This window comes from Pyxicephalus adspersus, chromosome 4 (assembly GCF_032062135.1).
Source record: "Pyxicephalus adspersus chromosome 4, UCB_Pads_2.0, whole genome shotgun sequence".
NCBI lineage: Eukaryota > Metazoa > Chordata > Amphibia > Anura > Pyxicephalidae > Pyxicephalus > Pyxicephalus adspersus.
In genome coordinates this window covers 148,026,079-148,045,044 of record NC_092861.1, presented here as the reverse complement: position 1 = coordinate 148,045,044, position 18,966 = coordinate 148,026,079, and the positions used below count along the sequence as shown (strand labels likewise).

Here is an 18,966-nt window from a genome sequence, read left to right as displayed (position 1 = left end):
AGGTTTGCACAGTAGTTGGACTCTGTGTGACCTGGCTGTGTTTTCTTGCATGCTAAGGACCAGATATCTGCTTGAGTAGAATCTCAGAAGAGCAGATCATTCTTCCATTCCTCTGTAATAATCATTCTTTAATGTATTTACCAGTTTGCTCCTGACTGCTCTAAGTTTTTGTCAACGTGTGGCTCTGACAGGAGGTTTATAAATGGAGTTAGCAACCTGCAGTGCTCATCTAAATTAAGTTTGTGACTTTTATCTTAATACCTCATAAAGGAAACATTCATTCTCTCCAGTAAACCTCAACTGAACATTTGACTTTCATTGTGTTAACCCCTTGCAGCACGGTTTTTTAGCATCATTTTCTTGCTTAAATTATCCTCTTATGTACCTCTTTATCATAGGTGAAATATCTGGTAATTCTACCAGTGGCGTTTTGCTCCTTTAAGGTCTCTCAATGATCTCCTAATTGCATTAGGATGAACTGAAGCCTCAGAAATGTTATGAGGAGACTGAGTCTTTTTTTTTATTAGATGTTTACATTATTCCAGGCTGTGCACATGGTTGTCAACGAGCAGCTCAACTCCTCTGCCATCAGAGGAGTAAAAGTTGTCTTTTTATGGGAACGCAGCCCCTGCACAAAGCCCAGCATCATTCTCCTTATTTGGGCAAAATTTTAGAAAGTTCCCTCAGTCCCCTGGTCTTGGCTGTGGACATTGTAGAATCAGGGAGCCTGACCTTGTGGATGAGAGCCAAGCTGGAAAATGCAAGCTTAACTCTTTAGCTGCAGGAAATTGATAGTAACTTGAAAAGAATTTCCCCGGGGCAATGACTTATAGGTTACATTTGTATGCAACCGCTGATCGCAGACAATGTATACAGGAAACATTGTGCTCAGTTCTTCTGTAAAATGTCTCAAGGTGACGTCTTCAAAAAGAATAAAACGTATGTTTGTAACCAAGGATAAATGAGCCAAGTGCAACACAAAATTATATAGTGAAAACAGAACAAAAAAGTCCAGCAGAGATATAAGAAGCTCTAATTTGGGTGCCAATATTGACTTTTTTGGGTGTAAGTCAAGCATGGCCCCACCTACCTAGACTCTCTATTGGTCCTTAAATGCCATTGGCAACCTGATCGGGTAGTAGGGTAAGTGTTTAAAGGGTAAGTCAAGTATTGCCTATGACTTCAGCTACCTAAATCACTTGATCTTCTGTTCGTTTTATCAGATTCCATTAAAGGTTATTACTGTTTATGCAGATCATAAATTAATTTTAACTGTTTTAATTACCAGCTTACAAAAGATTTTGAGTTCCAGGCTCCCTAGTTGCCATCTTCTCTTTTTTCTCTTTTCTCTTCTCTCTTCTATCTGCCCCCCCACAAAGTTTTTGCTGATATCTTTCCAATTGTCATGTGCCACATTTGGTTCTTTTCAGCCTTCTACCACTAGTAGGCAGTGGGCAGCACGGTAGCTCAGTGGTTGGCCTTTGCAGCGTTGGGTCCTAGGTTCGAATCTCGATCAGGACACTATCTGCATGGAGTTTGTAGGTTCTCCCCCTGTCTGCTTGAGTTTCCTCCGGGTACTCTGGTTTCCTCCCACAAAACATGCAGTTAGGTTAATTGGCTTCCCCCCAAAATTGGCCTTAGACTGTAATAAAGACATGACTATGGTAGGGATAGGGAGATAGATAGATCGTAAGCTCCTTTAAAGCACAGCTAGTGACATGATTATGGACTTTATGCAACGTTGCGTAATATGATGGCGCTATATAAATACTGCATAATAATATTAGGCAGTCTTGGATGATGCAAAGAGCAACACTTAGGTGGTGGGGCCATGACGCCCTTTACATTATTACAGCCTTCTGGGTTGGGTGACACCTACACTATTCATCCTAGAAGACAGAGGAAATCTTGTTGTGAAGACCAGATACTGCTAAAAATTGGCATCCCCAAATTTTATTGAACTTTAATATTATTAAAGAGTATTTATATAGAGCCAATATATTAGGCAGTGCTGTACATGAAATAGGGATTGTAAATGACAAACAGATACAGATAGTGACACAGGAGGAGTGGAGGATCCTGCCCAGAAGAGCTTACAATCCAGGGGAAGTGGGGGAAGTATCACACAATAGGAGGGGAGATATGATAAGATAGAGGACGACCGGTAGGTGAAACAAGTTTTTTTTTTTGGCCTTAATGTTTAGACCACTGTAAAGATCTCTCTGTTTTCCACACAGGGTGAGTGATGAGAAGGATGCGCGGGGCTACCTGCAGGCCTTGGCTTCCAAGATGACGGAAGAGCTGGAGACTCTGCGAAATTCCAGCCTGGGTGCTCGAGCCACGGTAAGAAACCTTTTACTAATGGGACCCTCCTCTTACACCCAAGGGTGCATTCATAGACTGAACTGGTGGGAGATGCTAAAAGCTGTGTCCATGCACCCTAAACCACTATTACATTATTACAGTACAATAGGGCCATCTTAAAACACAAGATATCTGCATACATCACAAACTCAAAAAATGCCATTATTCCTAATCTTATAATAGGAATGGGTCAGCAATGGAAATCATTCCCTGCATCCCCCTACAGATATAGCCTAAGATCATGAAGCTTTCATTGCTAGCTGACTGCAGGTGCTATAGGCTTGTTGGACATCATTAGTGCAGAGAACCCATGGCTTATACGGTTTGGGGAGCAATGAGATGGTATAAAGGGGTTATGGTGCATTGAAAAGACCTCCACTGAATCAGTGGAACCATTTCAAGAAAGTGTAATTTGTCATACAAGCCCTACTACCTAAAAATTTCAAGAATTATGTATGCTGCTTGGGTACATGTATATGATGATGCTGAAAAGTCATAGCTGCATTCTATGCTCCCTGTACGGCAGGACATGCCTTGGAAGATGCGACGTTTTGCCAAGCTGGATATGTCAGCCAGGTTGGAGCTGCAGTCTGCTCTGGATGCTGAAATCCGGGCCAAGCAAACCATCCAGGAGGAGCTCAACAAGGCCAAGGCAGCAATCATCGCCACGGAATGGTAGGTGACACAAGACTATGAAATTCATAGACCGATCACTGCAATCTACTTCTGTTAGTTTTTTGGATTCCACATCTTTCTGATGTTTATTCGTTTTATAAATGTACTGTAACTCCACCTGGAAATGTAAATGTTAAGGAAACCAAAATACTGATGATGAATAAACTAAAATTGTGCAATGATGGCTTCGCAGGCTTGCAAAATGTTTGTGTTATCCCACAAGAAGTGATTGCATTATGCTGCTTACTGCAACAATACAGGTAGTCCCCGGGTTACATACAAGATTAAAAACAAAGCAAAAAAAAAAAAAAACTTTATGAAGCCTAGACATTCATTAACTTCTACAGCAAGCTGTGCTTTGATATGCAAAAAGAAACAACTGCAGAGTTTGTCTTGGTCAATAAAGAGTTACAAGATGTTGCAGAAGAGCTCAGTCCTTAAGATCACCCACAACCTCAGCTGTGTTTAGCAAAAAATTTCTTCTACATGACATGTGAACCGCCCCCCTCCCCCCTATCAAGCCTCCGTCCTGCACACAAGCCAGCAGGGCAGCCCCGTTCGTATCTCCGAGTCGTCCGTATGTCAGATGTTCTTAACTTGGGGACTACCTGTACGTTGATGAATACCGCTACATAGACACAAGAGCCAATTCACAAAGAGTGCACCTCTTGGAAAAAAGCAAAACTTCAGCTAGGCAAGCAAATCTAGGCTGCCAACGTCTGTGTCCCCCTCTGATCACCAAATTTTCATATAGACTTATAAGTATTTTTAATATTTTAAAAACAGCATTTTCACAGTATCACTTTCTCCATAGATGCTCCCTGCAGCTGTGATGAAGCATATTGCACAGACATTGTCCACCATAGTCAGCTGTTTATGATACTCAGTTCTTTAGCAAACTAAATGCCATCCAGTTAGTGGTGTTTTGTCACCATCTAGTGGTCAGTTTACAAACATAACTTTCATCACTATCTTCTGCTGAAATATGATCATTACAAGTGAAATGAGCTGGAATAATTGTAATTGCAGTTGTTATAACCAGGAGAGATTTGTAAGCTGACAGTGGTGTATATGTAGCTATATTACTGCACCAATCATTATTTCGTTGCCATTATGTAAACCCGCCATGACTGGGGTACAGCAATCTTGTTTACAAGGATAAAAAAAAAATCAAATGTAAGGTAATATGTAACAAATCATAGTTGTTTAGCAATTGATAGTATGGTAAAGTTCTTGTTTTAAGCAATTGGACTCCTATTTGACTTTTATTTCATCTGACAGTAAACTTCAGGAGTCGGAGAAGAAGAACGGGGAGCTGGTGGCAGAAATAGAGAAGCTGAAATGGGAGACCGAAGAGTTCCGATCGGAGAAAGGTACCAGACATTGAAGGGAACACTACTAGTTATAGAGTTGGGGCTGTGTGGTGTACAGGACTAGGGCTATGTACTCATATCAGATGATTCTCGCCTGATATGAATGATCGGGTGAGAATCTGACAGCAATCGACCAACATTGTACTGGATCCATCCTGATGGATTCACGAGCAACCTACAGAGAATGAATGCTGTACAAGTCGATGGAGAAGAGCACAGAATGATGCCGCTTGCTCATTCTCCTCACTCCCCTCTCCATGGAACAGAATGTGCCTGTGTGTACAATGCTGATTAGTTCTTCTATCACATTTCCAGTGACAAAAATTGAATGTATGTGCACTGCCTAAAGGATTTATAAATGACAATGGAGGGTTTACTGCTACTTCCTGGGTCAGTGCTTTGTGATTTGGAAGAGACTCCCTGCTTGTATTACATTGCATTGTACCCAGTCTTGGCCCTGGGAGTTTCATAACTTCTTTCTTTAGTAATAATAGGCCACCCAGTCACCAGTTTTTATGTCTCTCTTTATTATATATGTATACAGAACTAAATCCTGTGCATGTTTTCTTGTCTAGGTGTCAAACATCAGGAATCCCAGAATTCATTCCTAGCATTTCTGAATGCACCTACCTCTGTACTGGATCATTTTGAGGTAAGTCTTTTCTACAGTCAAAATGTACTTTTTTTATTAACAATTGAGAATTTGTTTTAAAAAATTATTATTGATTTTCTGTGAATGGTACATTGAGCTTTATTAGGTCTGATAGGTGTAGAATATCAGAACTTGCAGATGCAGGTGGAGTTCCTTGTAGGTGCCTATCCTAATGCAAGTCAGTCAGAAAGGATAACAGTTTGAGTAGTTGCAGGCTTGGAAGTATAGGCATGGCAGGATTCTTTTTTTTTTTTCTTCATGGTGCGATAGGGCAGCTGCTTTTAAATATATGTTCTTACTGCTGATTACTGGGGTACAAAAGCACCACAATATATCAAAGGGCAGCCACACGTGGGGCACACCAAGGCACCTGGGGCTTAAAATGAAAGTTTTCAGCTCCCAGGAAACAATAACCGGAGTCTCTGATCGGTCACTGTCTGCTAATGACTCATTTATTTATATATTTAAAGTTTCTGTGCACATAGCTCAGTTTTTAACAATCTGGGTTTAGGTTTGCAGAGATGATATCTGCCCACAGCCACCACTTAGCTTTCTTAGAAGTCATCCTCTAGGGCAATCACATGAAGCAGCTCCACCTACAAGGACTAGTGAGGTTGGATCCTGTAAACTTTTAGGGACAACACACAATTGGAAACTTATAATAGTGATAGATTATAACAAGAGATTTGGCAGGGATTGATCATACAAGTCGTGTTTGCTATTTATTTATAAAACTAAGTGCAGGTTATCATTGGTGAGATCGTGGACCCCTAAGACCCAGAGAGAACTGTAAACTTGAGAGCATCATTCCAATCTAGGCAAAATGGCAGCGCATTCCATTTTTTAACCTTTGGTAAAAACAGAAGTAAACTTGTTGGCAGGAGTGAGCTTTCTCCATAATCAGCATACTTACTGCTGATTGCGCACTTACCTTATAAATTAGTTTTTCTCCTAAATTGTGCAATGCAATCCCTCTCCCCTGCCACTGCCATATCCGCTGTTACTACTTCAGGTTCCCAAGAATTATTTTCAGTCCACTAATGATGTAACTCCTGCACTTGAGCTCAGAAGTTCCATCAGTCCTGGCAATCCCAACCATTGGGTGAACTTTTAATTTTCCAGTAATGAACAGGGAGCATACATAGCACTGTGCATACATTGTAGGGTGTATGTACAATTGATAGGAGAAAGAGGGCAAAGTTTTTTTTTTTGGCAGAAGAGGCTTTGTATGTATCTTCTGTTAAAAAAAAAACCTTCTGAATTTTTTTTTTGGTTTAAAGCAGAACTCCGGGCTCCCATCCCCCATGTACACACACATTCCTCCTTCCAGCAATCTTCTACTCATTCCAGTAATGGTATTAGCTTTCCTCTTCTTCCTGGTGCTGGTGTATCGATATGAGTGCCGCACAGTCCTAGTTACTGTGAGCCCAGCCAATGTAGAACAAGCTGAGCTCACAGAAAATGGTCAAAATGATGGCCCAAAGAAATTTTACATGTTTTGTACACAGCAAGCGGTAAGGACAAGAACTATTACTAAAATCGCTCTCTAATGGTTAGTGTTATACAGTAATAGCTGTCGGTACTGCATTTGCTCTTCTGATATATGTAATGTATGTTTTTGTATGGTAAGTCTCATACCTTTATATGTGCTTTCATGACCTCTTGTATCCAGCAAACTGCTGCATCATGACAATGTAAATCTATGTTTCAAATTGTTGTGTCCAACACTCCGCTCTATAAACTGATTTTAAATTATATCTCACTATGCTTCTGCCACAGTAAGAGCAGAGCTGATATCAAGATTTCCCCTCAGGCAAGAAAAAATCAACAGTCCCATAATTTATTAAGGACTGGGTAATACTTTATAGATCCCCAGATGGTCACATTGAAGATCAAATACCTTGCTCACCACTTTTGTGGCTCTTTGGGACTTTATCAGGTGGAGAACAAGTATTCCATTCAAGTAAATGGAACGTCTGCAAACATTTTTCTGTTTTCCTTTCTCTTTCTGGGACACTAAGATCTCCTTTTTCAAAGAGAACACATCGTTGGATTTACCTGTTCTTGTGATTAATGTTTTGTTTTGGATTTTGGTGACCTGGGACCAATAGCACTCCAATAGTTATGGCAAAAGCCAAAATTTTACCTTGTCACTAGAATAGGAAAACAGCTGTAGTTGTTCCCTGGAGCAGCAAACCTCACTGCAAGTAACAAGATTTGTACACAGCTATGGCTATCTTCAAAGGGCAACCATGTGGCCAAAAACAACTTGTTACTTCTTGGAATTGTGCCATTTTGCTGCAGCCACGTGCAAAAAATGGTTCCTAACAGCTCCTATTCACTTGAATGGACCTACTGCTCACCGTGGGTCTGAGTGACCTTAAGTCTAAATATAAAAACGATCCATAACCTTTAAAAAAAATCTCAGAGGATTACTACGTGTTATTTGACCTTAGAAAGAAGACAGTCCCTTTCTCCATGTAGCTTGACACTGCTGCAGCCATAATATGCGTGTCAGCACTGTGTGCGGGCGATGAGTGTGTGTAACTTGTCTCCTCTCTCTTGAAGCGTTCTCCAACCTGCAACCCGACCAGTAGAGGCAGACGTGTAAGAGGCTGTCTTGCTTTGTGTGCCCCCCCTTTTCTGCCTGTGGTATAAATGTTTTTGTTTTACATGGGTCATGTCCCGCTTTTTCTGCATGCTGGCTGCATTTCCTGCCCCGCTTTCTGTTCTACATATATCAAACCGAGGGGACGGCTACTAATATATGGCGACCGGCAGAACGGGCATGTTTTCTGAGCCAAGGATCACCCTCACTCTTGGGATACTACATGTTTATACCATTGTTTTTTGTTTTGGGTTGGAAGAGAAGCAACACACATTTTGCTTTGGAATCTAATGATGGCAAGCAAATTTGTAGTGATAACCATAATACTATGTAATGCCATGTTTAAAGGGACCCTGTCAGTAGTGACTTAGCCAAGGCTCCAATCTAATGTCAGGGATTACTGATAATTCCTATGAACTATAAAATAAAACTGCAAAGGCTTCTAATTCCAATGTAGTTTAGATATTGCACAGTTGTACTCAGTAAGCAGTAAATAAGCTTCAAAACAAGCCCTCACTGACCTCTCCAGCTGTATGTACTGTGTAGTAGTTCATTCCCAAACATCACAACTAAAACTTCTAAGTTGGGTCTAGGTCTGCGCCAAGTGCAACTTTTTGGGGGTTGGGCGGTGCTGGTCATGGATGGAAATGTTGGCTGTGCCGAATGCCACCTCAATATGTTTTCTTTAGTCCTTGTTGGCTCTATATTGGGGAGCAGGACTGCTGCTTTTACACTTGGCACAGAAGACCGAGTCTCCAGTGGTCCAACACATGTCCTACACAGTGATCCACTTAACAACTCTTCTCAGAAAGATTTGAATGATGTTGATTAAAGCAAGTTGCAGAGGAAGTGTTACACTGCTAGAGACCTCTATTCTGAGCGGGAGCACCGGCCCTAATCTCCAGTGTGCTGCAACCACCAAGCCATTTTATATAAGCACATCATGAAAATATATATATTTCAATAAATCTATAATATTTATAAAAAGTAAAAATTAAACTGAACTTTAAAGTAGGTTAGGTGTTTTGAATGTGCACTTATCCTTTAGCATTTCCCTTCCAAATATCTTTATGGCTATCCCCCAGAAAGGTAGTGACCAGCAGTCTGTGCTCAGGTACACTGTGGCCCGTTGCTTGTTCTCTTGCACGATCAGAACAGTACGGTTTTCTAAAACTATGCTGTTGACAACCTGTACTCTGTTTGGTGCACACTCCTGAGCACTCAGCCTTGTACAGATAAGGATGTACTGACCTAAAACGGCTCAGGTAACGCAATGCTCAACAAAGCTTTGCTGCAATTATTTCCACATATGTTCCTGGGAGACCTCCTGTGACTGTAGCTACCTGGCCTGACCCTGGTGAATATCGGAGTACTATAAAAATGTATGTATGTGTGTGTGTGTTTGTAAATATATCCTATATTATAGTAATATATATAGTATAGGTTTTTGTTGATACCTGGCTACAACACCTAAATGAGCCAACTGCAAGACCATGAGCTCAACTGGTGTTGACCCTCCAAAAACACCTTCCATGTCTGCAGGAAAGCCTTTTAGCCAAATAATATAGCGTCTTTGGGAATGTTAGTGAAATAGTGTAGCCAATTGTGATATCAAGTATTGTTTGTATTGGATGAGAAGAACTGGCTCACAATTGGTATTACAATCCTTCCCAATGGCATTCAGTAGGGTTGAGGTCAGGGCTGTGTGTAGGACACTTGTTTTCCTGTAAGGCAAATCGGCTTTGTACACAGGGTCACAGTCATCCTATAGGAGAAAAGGGTCTTCCCTAAACTTATCACTAGGTGGGGGAGCACAGATGTTTTTCTTTGTTTTAACATTACCTGGAAACATCTGAACTAGATAATTTGGTGCAAAATCCACCCCTTTCTGCCATGTAGTGTATGTTTGTGGGGCATATATAGAACCCGTTGATACCCCTTGCTTTGCAGACCTCTAACTACAACCAAATGTCTGCTTATTTTATTACTAACCTTTGTTTTCTGTGAACCTTAGCAGTAACTCGCCACTCTGCTGGGGGCTTCCCATTGTCTAGCGCTCATTAACCCTCTTTTACAAATTATATACTACTCCGGATTTAGTGTGGGTTTGAGTACTAAGCCGAACACTTGCCGCAAAGCTTTGCCTAAACTGCTTTTTTTTGTTTATTTGCACCTAGGTTTGCCTTTTACATACAGTGGTATAGGGGGTGCCCGGGCTCCTCATCTTCATGAATTATCCATTCTATAATTTGCAGGAGTTAGGATACCCCTTTGTACTTATGTTGCGCTCATCCCTCAAAATTACAGCCGAAAGAACCCCGTCTAGGATTCTCAAGTCTGTTTTTGTTTTCAGATGGATTCAGTGGACAATTTTACCCTATCCAATACACCATCACGTGATGAAGATGCTAAATCTCAGGTTATATCGCGTTCCAGGTCGCCATCGACAATGAGTGACATTGAACCCGGTGAGGTAAGGACTTTAGACTACAAGTGATGTCACTCTTTCTGTAGAGGAGACATGCAGTAATGCTGACCGTGATCTCTTGCTGCATTAACACAGATCCAGAAACCTGTAGTTACAGATTTTAATAACAGTGCCACTTGCTGGTGAAATCTGGTATTGTAATACAACTAAACCAAAGATCTTCCTGTACTGGTGAACCACCTATATCCATAGAGCTCCCTAAAAGTGTACACAAGCTGCACCCAATCAGCTTCCCATAGTGATGAACTGCTTATACCCATATGGTTTCCGCTAGTAGTGATCTTCAATTAATTTCCTTTAGTGGTGAACAGTCTTTATTAAAGAGCTTCCTCTAGTGGTGACCCCTACATCCATAGAACTCCTTCTGATAGTGAACCCCTAAATCCATTTAGCTCCCTCTAGTGGTGGAGTTTTTATCCACACAGCTTCAGCTAGCATTGAGTAGTCTCTGTCTAAAACACTCCCTCTAGTGGTGGTTAAAAAAGATGGATACACTCACCAAGGGACTGCAGACCAGGATAGGATCAAAAACACAGTGGTGTTGTTCAATAAGAAAAGTAATTTAATGTTTTTGTGCTGCTTTTAACAATGTAGCTTGCTGCAAGTTTGATCAGTTTATTTCCTTTATATCATCATTTTCTCCCTTCACTTTTCAGACTACAGATCACCCTCCCCGCTCAGTACAGACACCAACATTCAGGGCTTCCTACCTGAGCTCGGGCTCTACAACACCGAAGGTAAAACTGTGTGAAATTTCAGCTTAAGCAAACTTACCTGAAACGGCAATGGACTTCCAGTATAATGGCAACTGAAAGAGGAACTGTTTACCATGTGATTTTCTAGCCTGACAGGTTGTAGATATCACTATTTGTAACACAGACAGGGTTGTGCGATATTGCTGTGTAAGAGTTCATTACAATTACCATGGAAAAGAGAAAACCAGGGAACGCAGATAAAAAAATAATAGAAATAAAGATTCATAATAGCCATGAACTAAATACATGAATAAATAATGTACAGATTATCTGATGATACATTTCTGTTTAGTATAGTAAAGTTTCAGTCATTTTGCTTCCAGATTGGACAGGACAGATTCTGAGTTATAACATTTATTGACCCCTCCATGGGTTGGCATCACTGAGGTTCCTTCTAGGTTTTTCTGAATATTCTTCAAAACAAATAAGGTTAAGTACACCTTACATGTGTCCACCAACCAAAGAATAAACTGTTTCCTATATTTGTCTTGTAGCCCAAAGCTCACCAGTTTGTTGTAAAGACTTTCAGCACGCCAACCAAATGCAACCAATGTACGTCACTGATGGTGGGTCTGATCCGTCAGGGCTGCACCTGCGAGGGTAAGTGCTCAGCATGTGAAACTTCTCACCTTCTGTTCGCCTCATGGGGTAACATTACAGCTGAAACTTTAAACTTTCCTCCTATTCTTTTCTAATCTTTTTCTTTTTGTAAGGTTATCGCGTTTTCCATCAATTCTCATTACCGGAGACTCCTATAGCTAACGGTTGTCTATATGATGGCAATGCCAGTGATATTTGGGCAGTTTTTTGTTCAGTGTCCCATGCAAATCAACCATTTCCTTGATCCAGCCATCTAAACCTCCCCTTCCTCTCTCTTTTCACCACTGAAACCAACCCTAAATATTCAGTTTCTGCAATGAATGTTGGGGAAATAGGAATACATATTTTTGCTATGATACAAACCACCCAGTGTTTAAAAAATTGCTTACCAGTCATGGATGTGGTGGCTCCAAGTAGTTTTCTTCTTTTCAGGATTCTTTTTTACCCCCATATATAGAGGAGCAGCATTCTCACCCTAGCCACAGGAGGGTAGTTACGGTAATAAAGTTTACAAAAGATAACAGAGAAAGCTGATAACGTTTGCAAATTTCAGTTCCATCCTAGGAAAGTGTCAAGGGCTTAACTTAAATTTTCTGTATAAGCATGGACAAAAAAAACTGCATTTTCCAACCCTTTCTCACTCTGTCCATAGCTAAAAGAACATCTTTGATTGGATTTGGGACCTCCAAATTGCCTTTATTTTTTGTTTTTTGTTTTTGCTTTTTTTTATTCAGTACCTCATTTACCCCCTCCCAAAACCTTTTACCAGTGTTGCTCATGTACTAAAGGAATCTCCTAACTGTTCTATTAAATGTTTTTTTTTTGTTTTTTTTTTGCCAGTGTGTGGTTTCTCTTGCCATGTAACGTGCGCAGATAAAGCTCCCTCAGTTTGCCCCATTCCTCCCGATCAGACCAAGGGACCACTGGGCATCGACCCCCAGAAAGGCATTGGAACAGCGTATGAAGGTCACATCCGAGTAAGTAGACCAAGCTAATACTTGTTCCCCAAAGTTTCTCCTAATTGGTCCTAATCGTCTTTAGCATTCTCCTGTACTTTAGAGGGGCACTCTAAGACAAGACCAACACTCATGGATTCACCTGGTATTGATGTACAGCTCTGTTTGTTTCCAGGTGCCCAAGCCAGCTGGAGTGAAAAAGGGATGGCAGCGGGCACTGGCTGTTGTATGCGACTTCAAACTCTTCCTATACGATATTCCAGAGGGGAAAAGCTCTCAGCCGTCTTGCGTTGTCAGCCAGGTCATCGATATGAGGTAAGCTACAGATCCTGGCAGCCATCATGACCATCATCACTTCCTTTGCAGATTTTGCATTTGCATTTGTTTATTCCAATTGCAGAGACGAGGAGTTTGCCGTCAGCTCTGTCTTGGCCTCTGATGTCATCCATGCCAATCGCAAGGACATTCCCTGCATTTTCAGAGTAAGTGTTTTGTGTAGAGTTAAAAAAAATAAAATGGTGCAAAGCCACAAAGCACTTGTTAGAAACATTTAGACAAAGGTCAGATATTCAGCACGATCTCAAATCTTGCTTCAATCTTCAGAAATGACTTCCAGTTGAACAAATCTAATCTTGGCTTAATGACCTTTCTACATTTTGAAAAGCTCTGATATCCTTGGCTCCTTCCAGATTTGCTTAGCCAGAGTTCTGTGGAACCTGGAGGTCCCTTCAAATGATTCAGGGGGTTCCTAGAGCAATGAGCAATGGGTAACTTCTTTCTCTGTGACACCAGTGATTCTCATAGATATATTTTAAGGCATTAAATAAGAGCATTCCTTCCACTAACCACCAGTGTAAGGGGGGCTTCATCCAAGATTACAGACAATCCCACAGGACTCCCCTGTGGGGAGTCACACCTCCTAGTGTGGTTGGGGTGAACACATTGTTAAACACATTACTTTCTCTCACTTACTTTAAGGTGACGGCTTCACAGCTCTCAGCGTCCAGCAGCAAGTGCTCCATCTTACTCCTGGCGGACAGCGAAAGCGACAAGAGTAAGTGGGTGGGAGTGCTGAATGAGCTTCAGCGCATCCTGAGGAAAAACAAGCTGAAGGACCGATCGGTCTACATCCCTAAAGAAGCTTATGATAGTACGCTGCCACTCATCAAGAACACCCAGTCTGCCTCCATCCTTGGTGAGATTCTATGAAACTGTGCTATGAATGTGTTTTTACATTGCAATGGCTCCAGGGTTGAGTCTTAGCCAGGACACTTTCTACTTTGTTTTTTCACCCCATATTTGTAATGATTTCCTCCCACATGCAAAACAACTTGTACTAATAGGGTAAAAGCCACAGCCTAGGTGGTAACTATGTATAAGTGATACCTCAGGGTTAGACCTGATAAGCACACGGAAGTACCATATATACTTGAATAGAAACCAATACAAATACAAATGAAGGTACCTATTTTTACTTAAAAAAGTAAAATAAAAAAAACATGAAAACTGCTTTGACTCGAGTATGTAACTCGAAAAATGCAGCCATTACTGCTAACATTCAAAACAGCAATCAACAGGAAAGCCAATAAAAATAATTTGAGTAAATACATCAATGGGGTGCAATTTTTGGAATATTTACTTAAAGGGGAAAAATATAAATCTTATGGGCTCAGTTTGTATATCCTCCCCCTCCATTTTACTGGATATTGTAGTTTAATGCAGTGGTTGCCAAACTTTTTCAGACCTGCTGACCACGAAATGCATGGACTCCAGTGTGTGTCACACAAAGGGTAAGAAACTTCCCCCAGAGTGACATCATAATGCCAAAACCTGCCCACTGAGCCTACGATGGGAGGGGGGTGGGTTGTGGCCTGAGAACCCACTGCCCTGGGCCTACAATCTGTACGGGGTCTTTCTGTCCACGCACCAACGGTTGGTGACCACTGCTTTAATGTACTGGGTCAATATTTTTAGCCACCAGTAGATGACATTGTATCCTTATGTAAAGTCTGTAATAATGTGTCAGGGGGCAAGAGTTTGTTACACACTTTATATCAGGTCACAGTGCCACCCAATGGCCAGAGATACTTTTTCTAATAGCATTACTTTACTCTTACTGCAATATGTGAAGATAAGGATGCTTTCTATTCAAGATGCATGATATTCATATGACTGGATTGTGTCTTTCTTTTTTTTCTACAGATCATGAAAGGATAGCACTCGGAAATGAAGAAGGGTTATTTGTTGTTCATGTCACCAAAGATGGTGAGAATACATATAAATATATATACACACAGTCCTATATATCTTATATATTTCTATATTATTACATCTATATGACCAGCTGAATTCCTTTTTTATTTTCATTTTGGATTGAGTAGGAAATGGTTAGAACCCCTATCAAATTCCAACAGCCCCCCCCACACACACACACACACACACACACATTTGGGAGATTTTGGCTTTCTGTCAACATAGATCTTTCCAAAGTGATTGTCAGTTGTCACTGCACCACCCTCTGGAAGATTTCTCCTTTCCTCTTGTTATGATGACAACTGTAAAATGTTGAATTCTCCATCTCTTGACCGTAGTTGTCAGGACAGAGTAGGAGAATCTCCTCAGATGGGACACAATTGTTCTAAACCTTACCCAGCTCTGCTAGAAAATGTGTTTTATTGCTACCATTGTCTGTATTTGTCCTACAAAAACAAAAAAAAAACAAAGAAATGCAACATTTTGCATGTGTCAAAAAAAAAAAAAAGGGAAATCTTTCAATGGGCAAACTTGCTTTAATGACAACTGTCATAAAGGATACTTTCCCTTGGAGGTACACCCATTACACCCATTTCCTGTTGCGTTTTTAGGACAGGAAGTTACCCCCCCCAGGTGATACAAATGGAAAAAAAAGATAAAACAGAGCTTTCAACTAATTTAAACTCTATCTTGTACTTGGGTGGAGCTGGACTTTAAAAGGTTTGCTGAGTGAAATTACTTTTGTAGTTTAACTTCTCTTTTGTTCTTTCATGGCAGAGATTATCAGAGTTGGGGACAACAAGAAAGTGCACCAGGTGGAGCTGATCCCACAAGAGCAGCTGATTGCTGTGATTTCGGGGAGAAATCGCCATGTCCGCCTCTACCCCACAAACTCCCTGGATGGCAGAGAGACTGAGTTCTTTAACCTGCCCGAAACGAAGGGCTGCCAGGGCATTGTATCTGGCCAGGTGCGGCACGGCGCCCTTACATGCCTGTGCGTGTCTATGAAGAGGCAGGTTCTCTGCTATGAACTGAACCAAAGCAAGACCCGTCACAAAAAGATCAAGGAGATCCAGGTTCCGGGCAACGTCCAATGGATGGCGATATTTAATGAGCGCCTGTGCGTGGGTTATCAGTCGGGCTTTATTCGGTACCCGCTGCACGCGGAGGGCAGTCCTTCTAGTCTACTCCACCACGAGGACCACACGCTGTCCTTCATCACGCAGCAACCCACAGATGCCATCTGCGCGGTGGAGATCTCCAATAAGGAATTCCTGCTGTGTTTTAGCAGCGTTGGGGTTTATGTTGATTGCCAGGGTCGGAGGTCGCGGCAACAGGAGCTGATGTGGCCGGCGGTTCCTACGGCTTGCTGTAAGTCAATTGCCCAGATGATCCAATGTAATAGAATGCTGGTGGTCAGTGCATTTGGCATCCCCATGAAGCAAACGGTTGGCTTCTTAGATCATTAGCTTATGTTAATATGTAGAGCTTTGTTTCTTAACCTTTAAAACATGGGGGGAAACACTTGAAAAAATTTATAGCTCTTCAGGGAACCCCGGCTATAATTACTATATCCACAGCTCACAGTGCATTAACATGGCGCTCAATTGGAAGAATGCCTCTTACATTGATGGCCAGTGGAAAGAATGTCACCTTTACAAAAAAAATATTGGTGTCACTTAAACTGAGAGGTGGAAATTGCTCAAGGAACCCCTAACAACCTGGTTGAAAACTGATTTAGAGATGGTTTTCTGTGTAGATCTGATTTACCTATAAGGATCCTATGTAGGATGTGAGCATGTTAGAACAGAGGGATTACTAAAGCTCAGATTCTCCAATAAAGTTCAAATTAAATATCCGATGCCAGTCCCAGTTTAACTTTACTACATCTAGGGGATAGAAGCAAAAGAAGGGGCTTTTTGACACAGCCAGCCACACACCTGGCTAGGCTGCTGCCAAGCTCTCCTTCATATAAAGGGGAGATAGATAGGCTTGGAGACTTCCAGCCCTAAAGTATTTATCTAGAGTATTAGGTGTTGCCAAACCTTTGCTTTTCATGTTTTTATTTGAGCTTTCTGTCATACACTACCCTGCGAATTCCTTTGGTTCAAGAAAAACCTTTCGTCCACTGGAAACAATATGTTTTTAATACAATAAGTCACCAAGTTGCACTTCACCATTTATGCCAGTTATAGTTTAAAACAACTACTATTGCTACCACTACTTCTCTCTGATCCGAATACAGAGCTCAAAGCAACTGGCACTACTACACCACATTATCTCTCAATTAGGATTTTAATCTCTCCATCACCCATAAATAAGAGTCTCAAAAAAAACCATGAAAAAAGCCAGAAGGCGAAAAGCATTGGGTGGTAGACGACGGTCAAGTTCTACACAATTTATTTGAGTTGTGTGATGTCTAGCAATAGTATAAATATTACTTGCTGTATGTATTTGGTAACTTTCATAGGAAAAAAAATATTTTTATTTGCCAAAAAGCCCCTTCTTTTGCTTATATCCTATACATGGTATTAGATGTGAGCAATTGCTTCCAGCTTGTTAGCTCTAATTGTTGTAAGACATGGACGCATTAGCTTCTGTGTGGTGCCATAGCTCCAGCTCTGTGGGCCCTAGTGAGATTTTGTATTTTATTTGTAAGTGCACCATGTGAATTTTTAACACTCCCCTTTCATTGTTGCCTATAACTTTTTGTGGACCACTCTGCCATGAACATGGTCTTATTTAGGGCCCCTGTGGGCACTCTGGAACAAAGGGCCCAGTTGCAGTTGACCTAGTAACACCAGAGCCAAGGCATTGCTCAGGTGACCTTTGTGAGTTTGTATATGCTAGTGACTCCTGGATATATACGATAATCAATGTCTAGGACAGATTGTGGGGGCCTTTTTTTATTAAAATGTAAAATTAAAATGAAAAAATTTTCTTATTTAAATGTATTTTGTAATTATTTTTAATGTTAACCATAATTATTTTCAATTTTGATATTTGATGTAAATTGCAATAAAAATAATTCTAGCATTGGATATAATAGATAATACCTAGCCTAGATAAATAAATTATTGATGCCCGAGTCCTGGTTGGAGAAATTTTCCCTATCCCCTGTTCCTGGGACTTTGTGTTCAAAATTTCCATTGGTCACCAGGACACAATCAGATAGTAAATCTTCCCAGCAGAGATGCAGATAGTGCTAAAAACCTGAATTGATTGGACTTCCAACTAAAGGCATCTAGGCCATGGAAATAATTGATATGTCTGTGGGCTTCATCCGTGCACCCTTGACTGTCCATTATGGCCTGGTTGTTGAACTATAAGTGGGTGATACCCAATCAATAAGTATTGATGAGGCCCCATTATTATGGATGTTCTGTTTCTGGTACCCGGCCACACATAGGAATATTTCCTTTGTATCTGTCAGCCTTTCCTCTATGTTCTTCCATCCTCACTTCTACTTCTTCTTACTCTCAGGCTACAACGCCCCGTACCTCTCTGTTTACAGTGAAAACGCAGTTGACGTTTACGACATCAATTCCATGGAGTGGATTCAAACCATTCCCTTGAAGAAGGTAAGGAGGCTTTGCATGTTTTCCCTGGCTGCAGATGAAACACTTTTTATTCCTCAAACATGAACTCCAGGCAAACAGATTAAATTCTTACATGGGAGTTATTTTACCTGTCAAAATGTTTGTATTTCTTCCCATCCAATCCTGAAATGTTTACATCTCCACCACACAGTCCAGTCTGGCAGGGTAGGAGACTTGATTTTTTATATTCTGCAGGTAAGTAACGCCAACAGGTCTCGTACCTCAGAAAGGGGTTGGACAGTGAAGGGAGAAGCAGCAGAATCCCCCTGTTACTCTAATCTCCCCTCCTATGAACATGTCCCTTTTTGGCACATGAGCATCATTGCACTACTGAGAACATGGGCGCATTCATTTTCACCTTTTCTATCAGCCTGGAGTCCAGTTGTAGGTCACCTCTGCATTTATTTCAGTGGAAATTTTGTGTGTTGCTGAAATTAGCTCTTTTAGCACCCATCAAGCATCCCTGTTCTGGCCCACATAATTATTATTATTATTATATTAATAATATTATTATAATTATTATTATTATTATTATTATTATTATTTACTAGCCTGCTGTCCTGATGCACTGTCAAGTACAGATTCTGCTTCCACCATCTCCTCCATAGCTTTTGAGGTGTTCTGCCATTTGATGATTATTATC

General features: G+C 41.0%; 1 protein-coding gene across 11 annotated transcripts in view; it reads left to right on the top strand.

The window, feature by feature from the left end:
- CDC42BPA (CDC42 binding protein kinase alpha) overlaps positions 1-18,966 on the top strand; it is a 142,786-nt gene that overhangs the window by 109,655 nt on the left and 14,165 nt on the right. For 10 of the 11 annotated variants that reach the window (XM_072409954.1, XM_072409950.1, XM_072409948.1 and 7 more), the window contains 15 exons: positions 2,238-2,343; positions 2,891-3,039; positions 4,321-4,412; positions 4,988-5,064; positions 7,633-7,671; positions 10,026-10,145; positions 10,817-10,897; positions 11,410-11,515; positions 12,356-12,492; positions 12,647-12,786; positions 12,872-12,953; positions 13,450-13,666; positions 14,674-14,736; positions 15,502-16,095; positions 18,208-18,305. In XM_072409954.1, coding sequence (XP_072266055.1) covers positions 2,238-2,343; positions 2,891-3,039; positions 4,321-4,412; positions 4,988-5,064; positions 7,633-7,671; positions 10,026-10,145; positions 10,817-10,897; positions 11,410-11,515; positions 12,356-12,492; positions 12,647-12,786; positions 12,872-12,953; positions 13,450-13,666; positions 14,674-14,736; positions 15,502-16,095; positions 18,208-18,305 — 2,101 coding nt within the window. The remainder of the gene's footprint in view (positions 1-2,237; positions 2,344-2,890; positions 3,040-4,320; positions 4,413-4,987; positions 5,065-7,632; positions 7,672-10,025; positions 10,146-10,816; positions 10,898-11,409; positions 11,516-12,355; positions 12,493-12,646; positions 12,787-12,871; positions 12,954-13,449; positions 13,667-14,673; positions 14,737-15,501; positions 16,096-18,207; positions 18,306-18,966) is intronic. The other variant, XM_072409949.1, reaches the window with a different exon arrangement.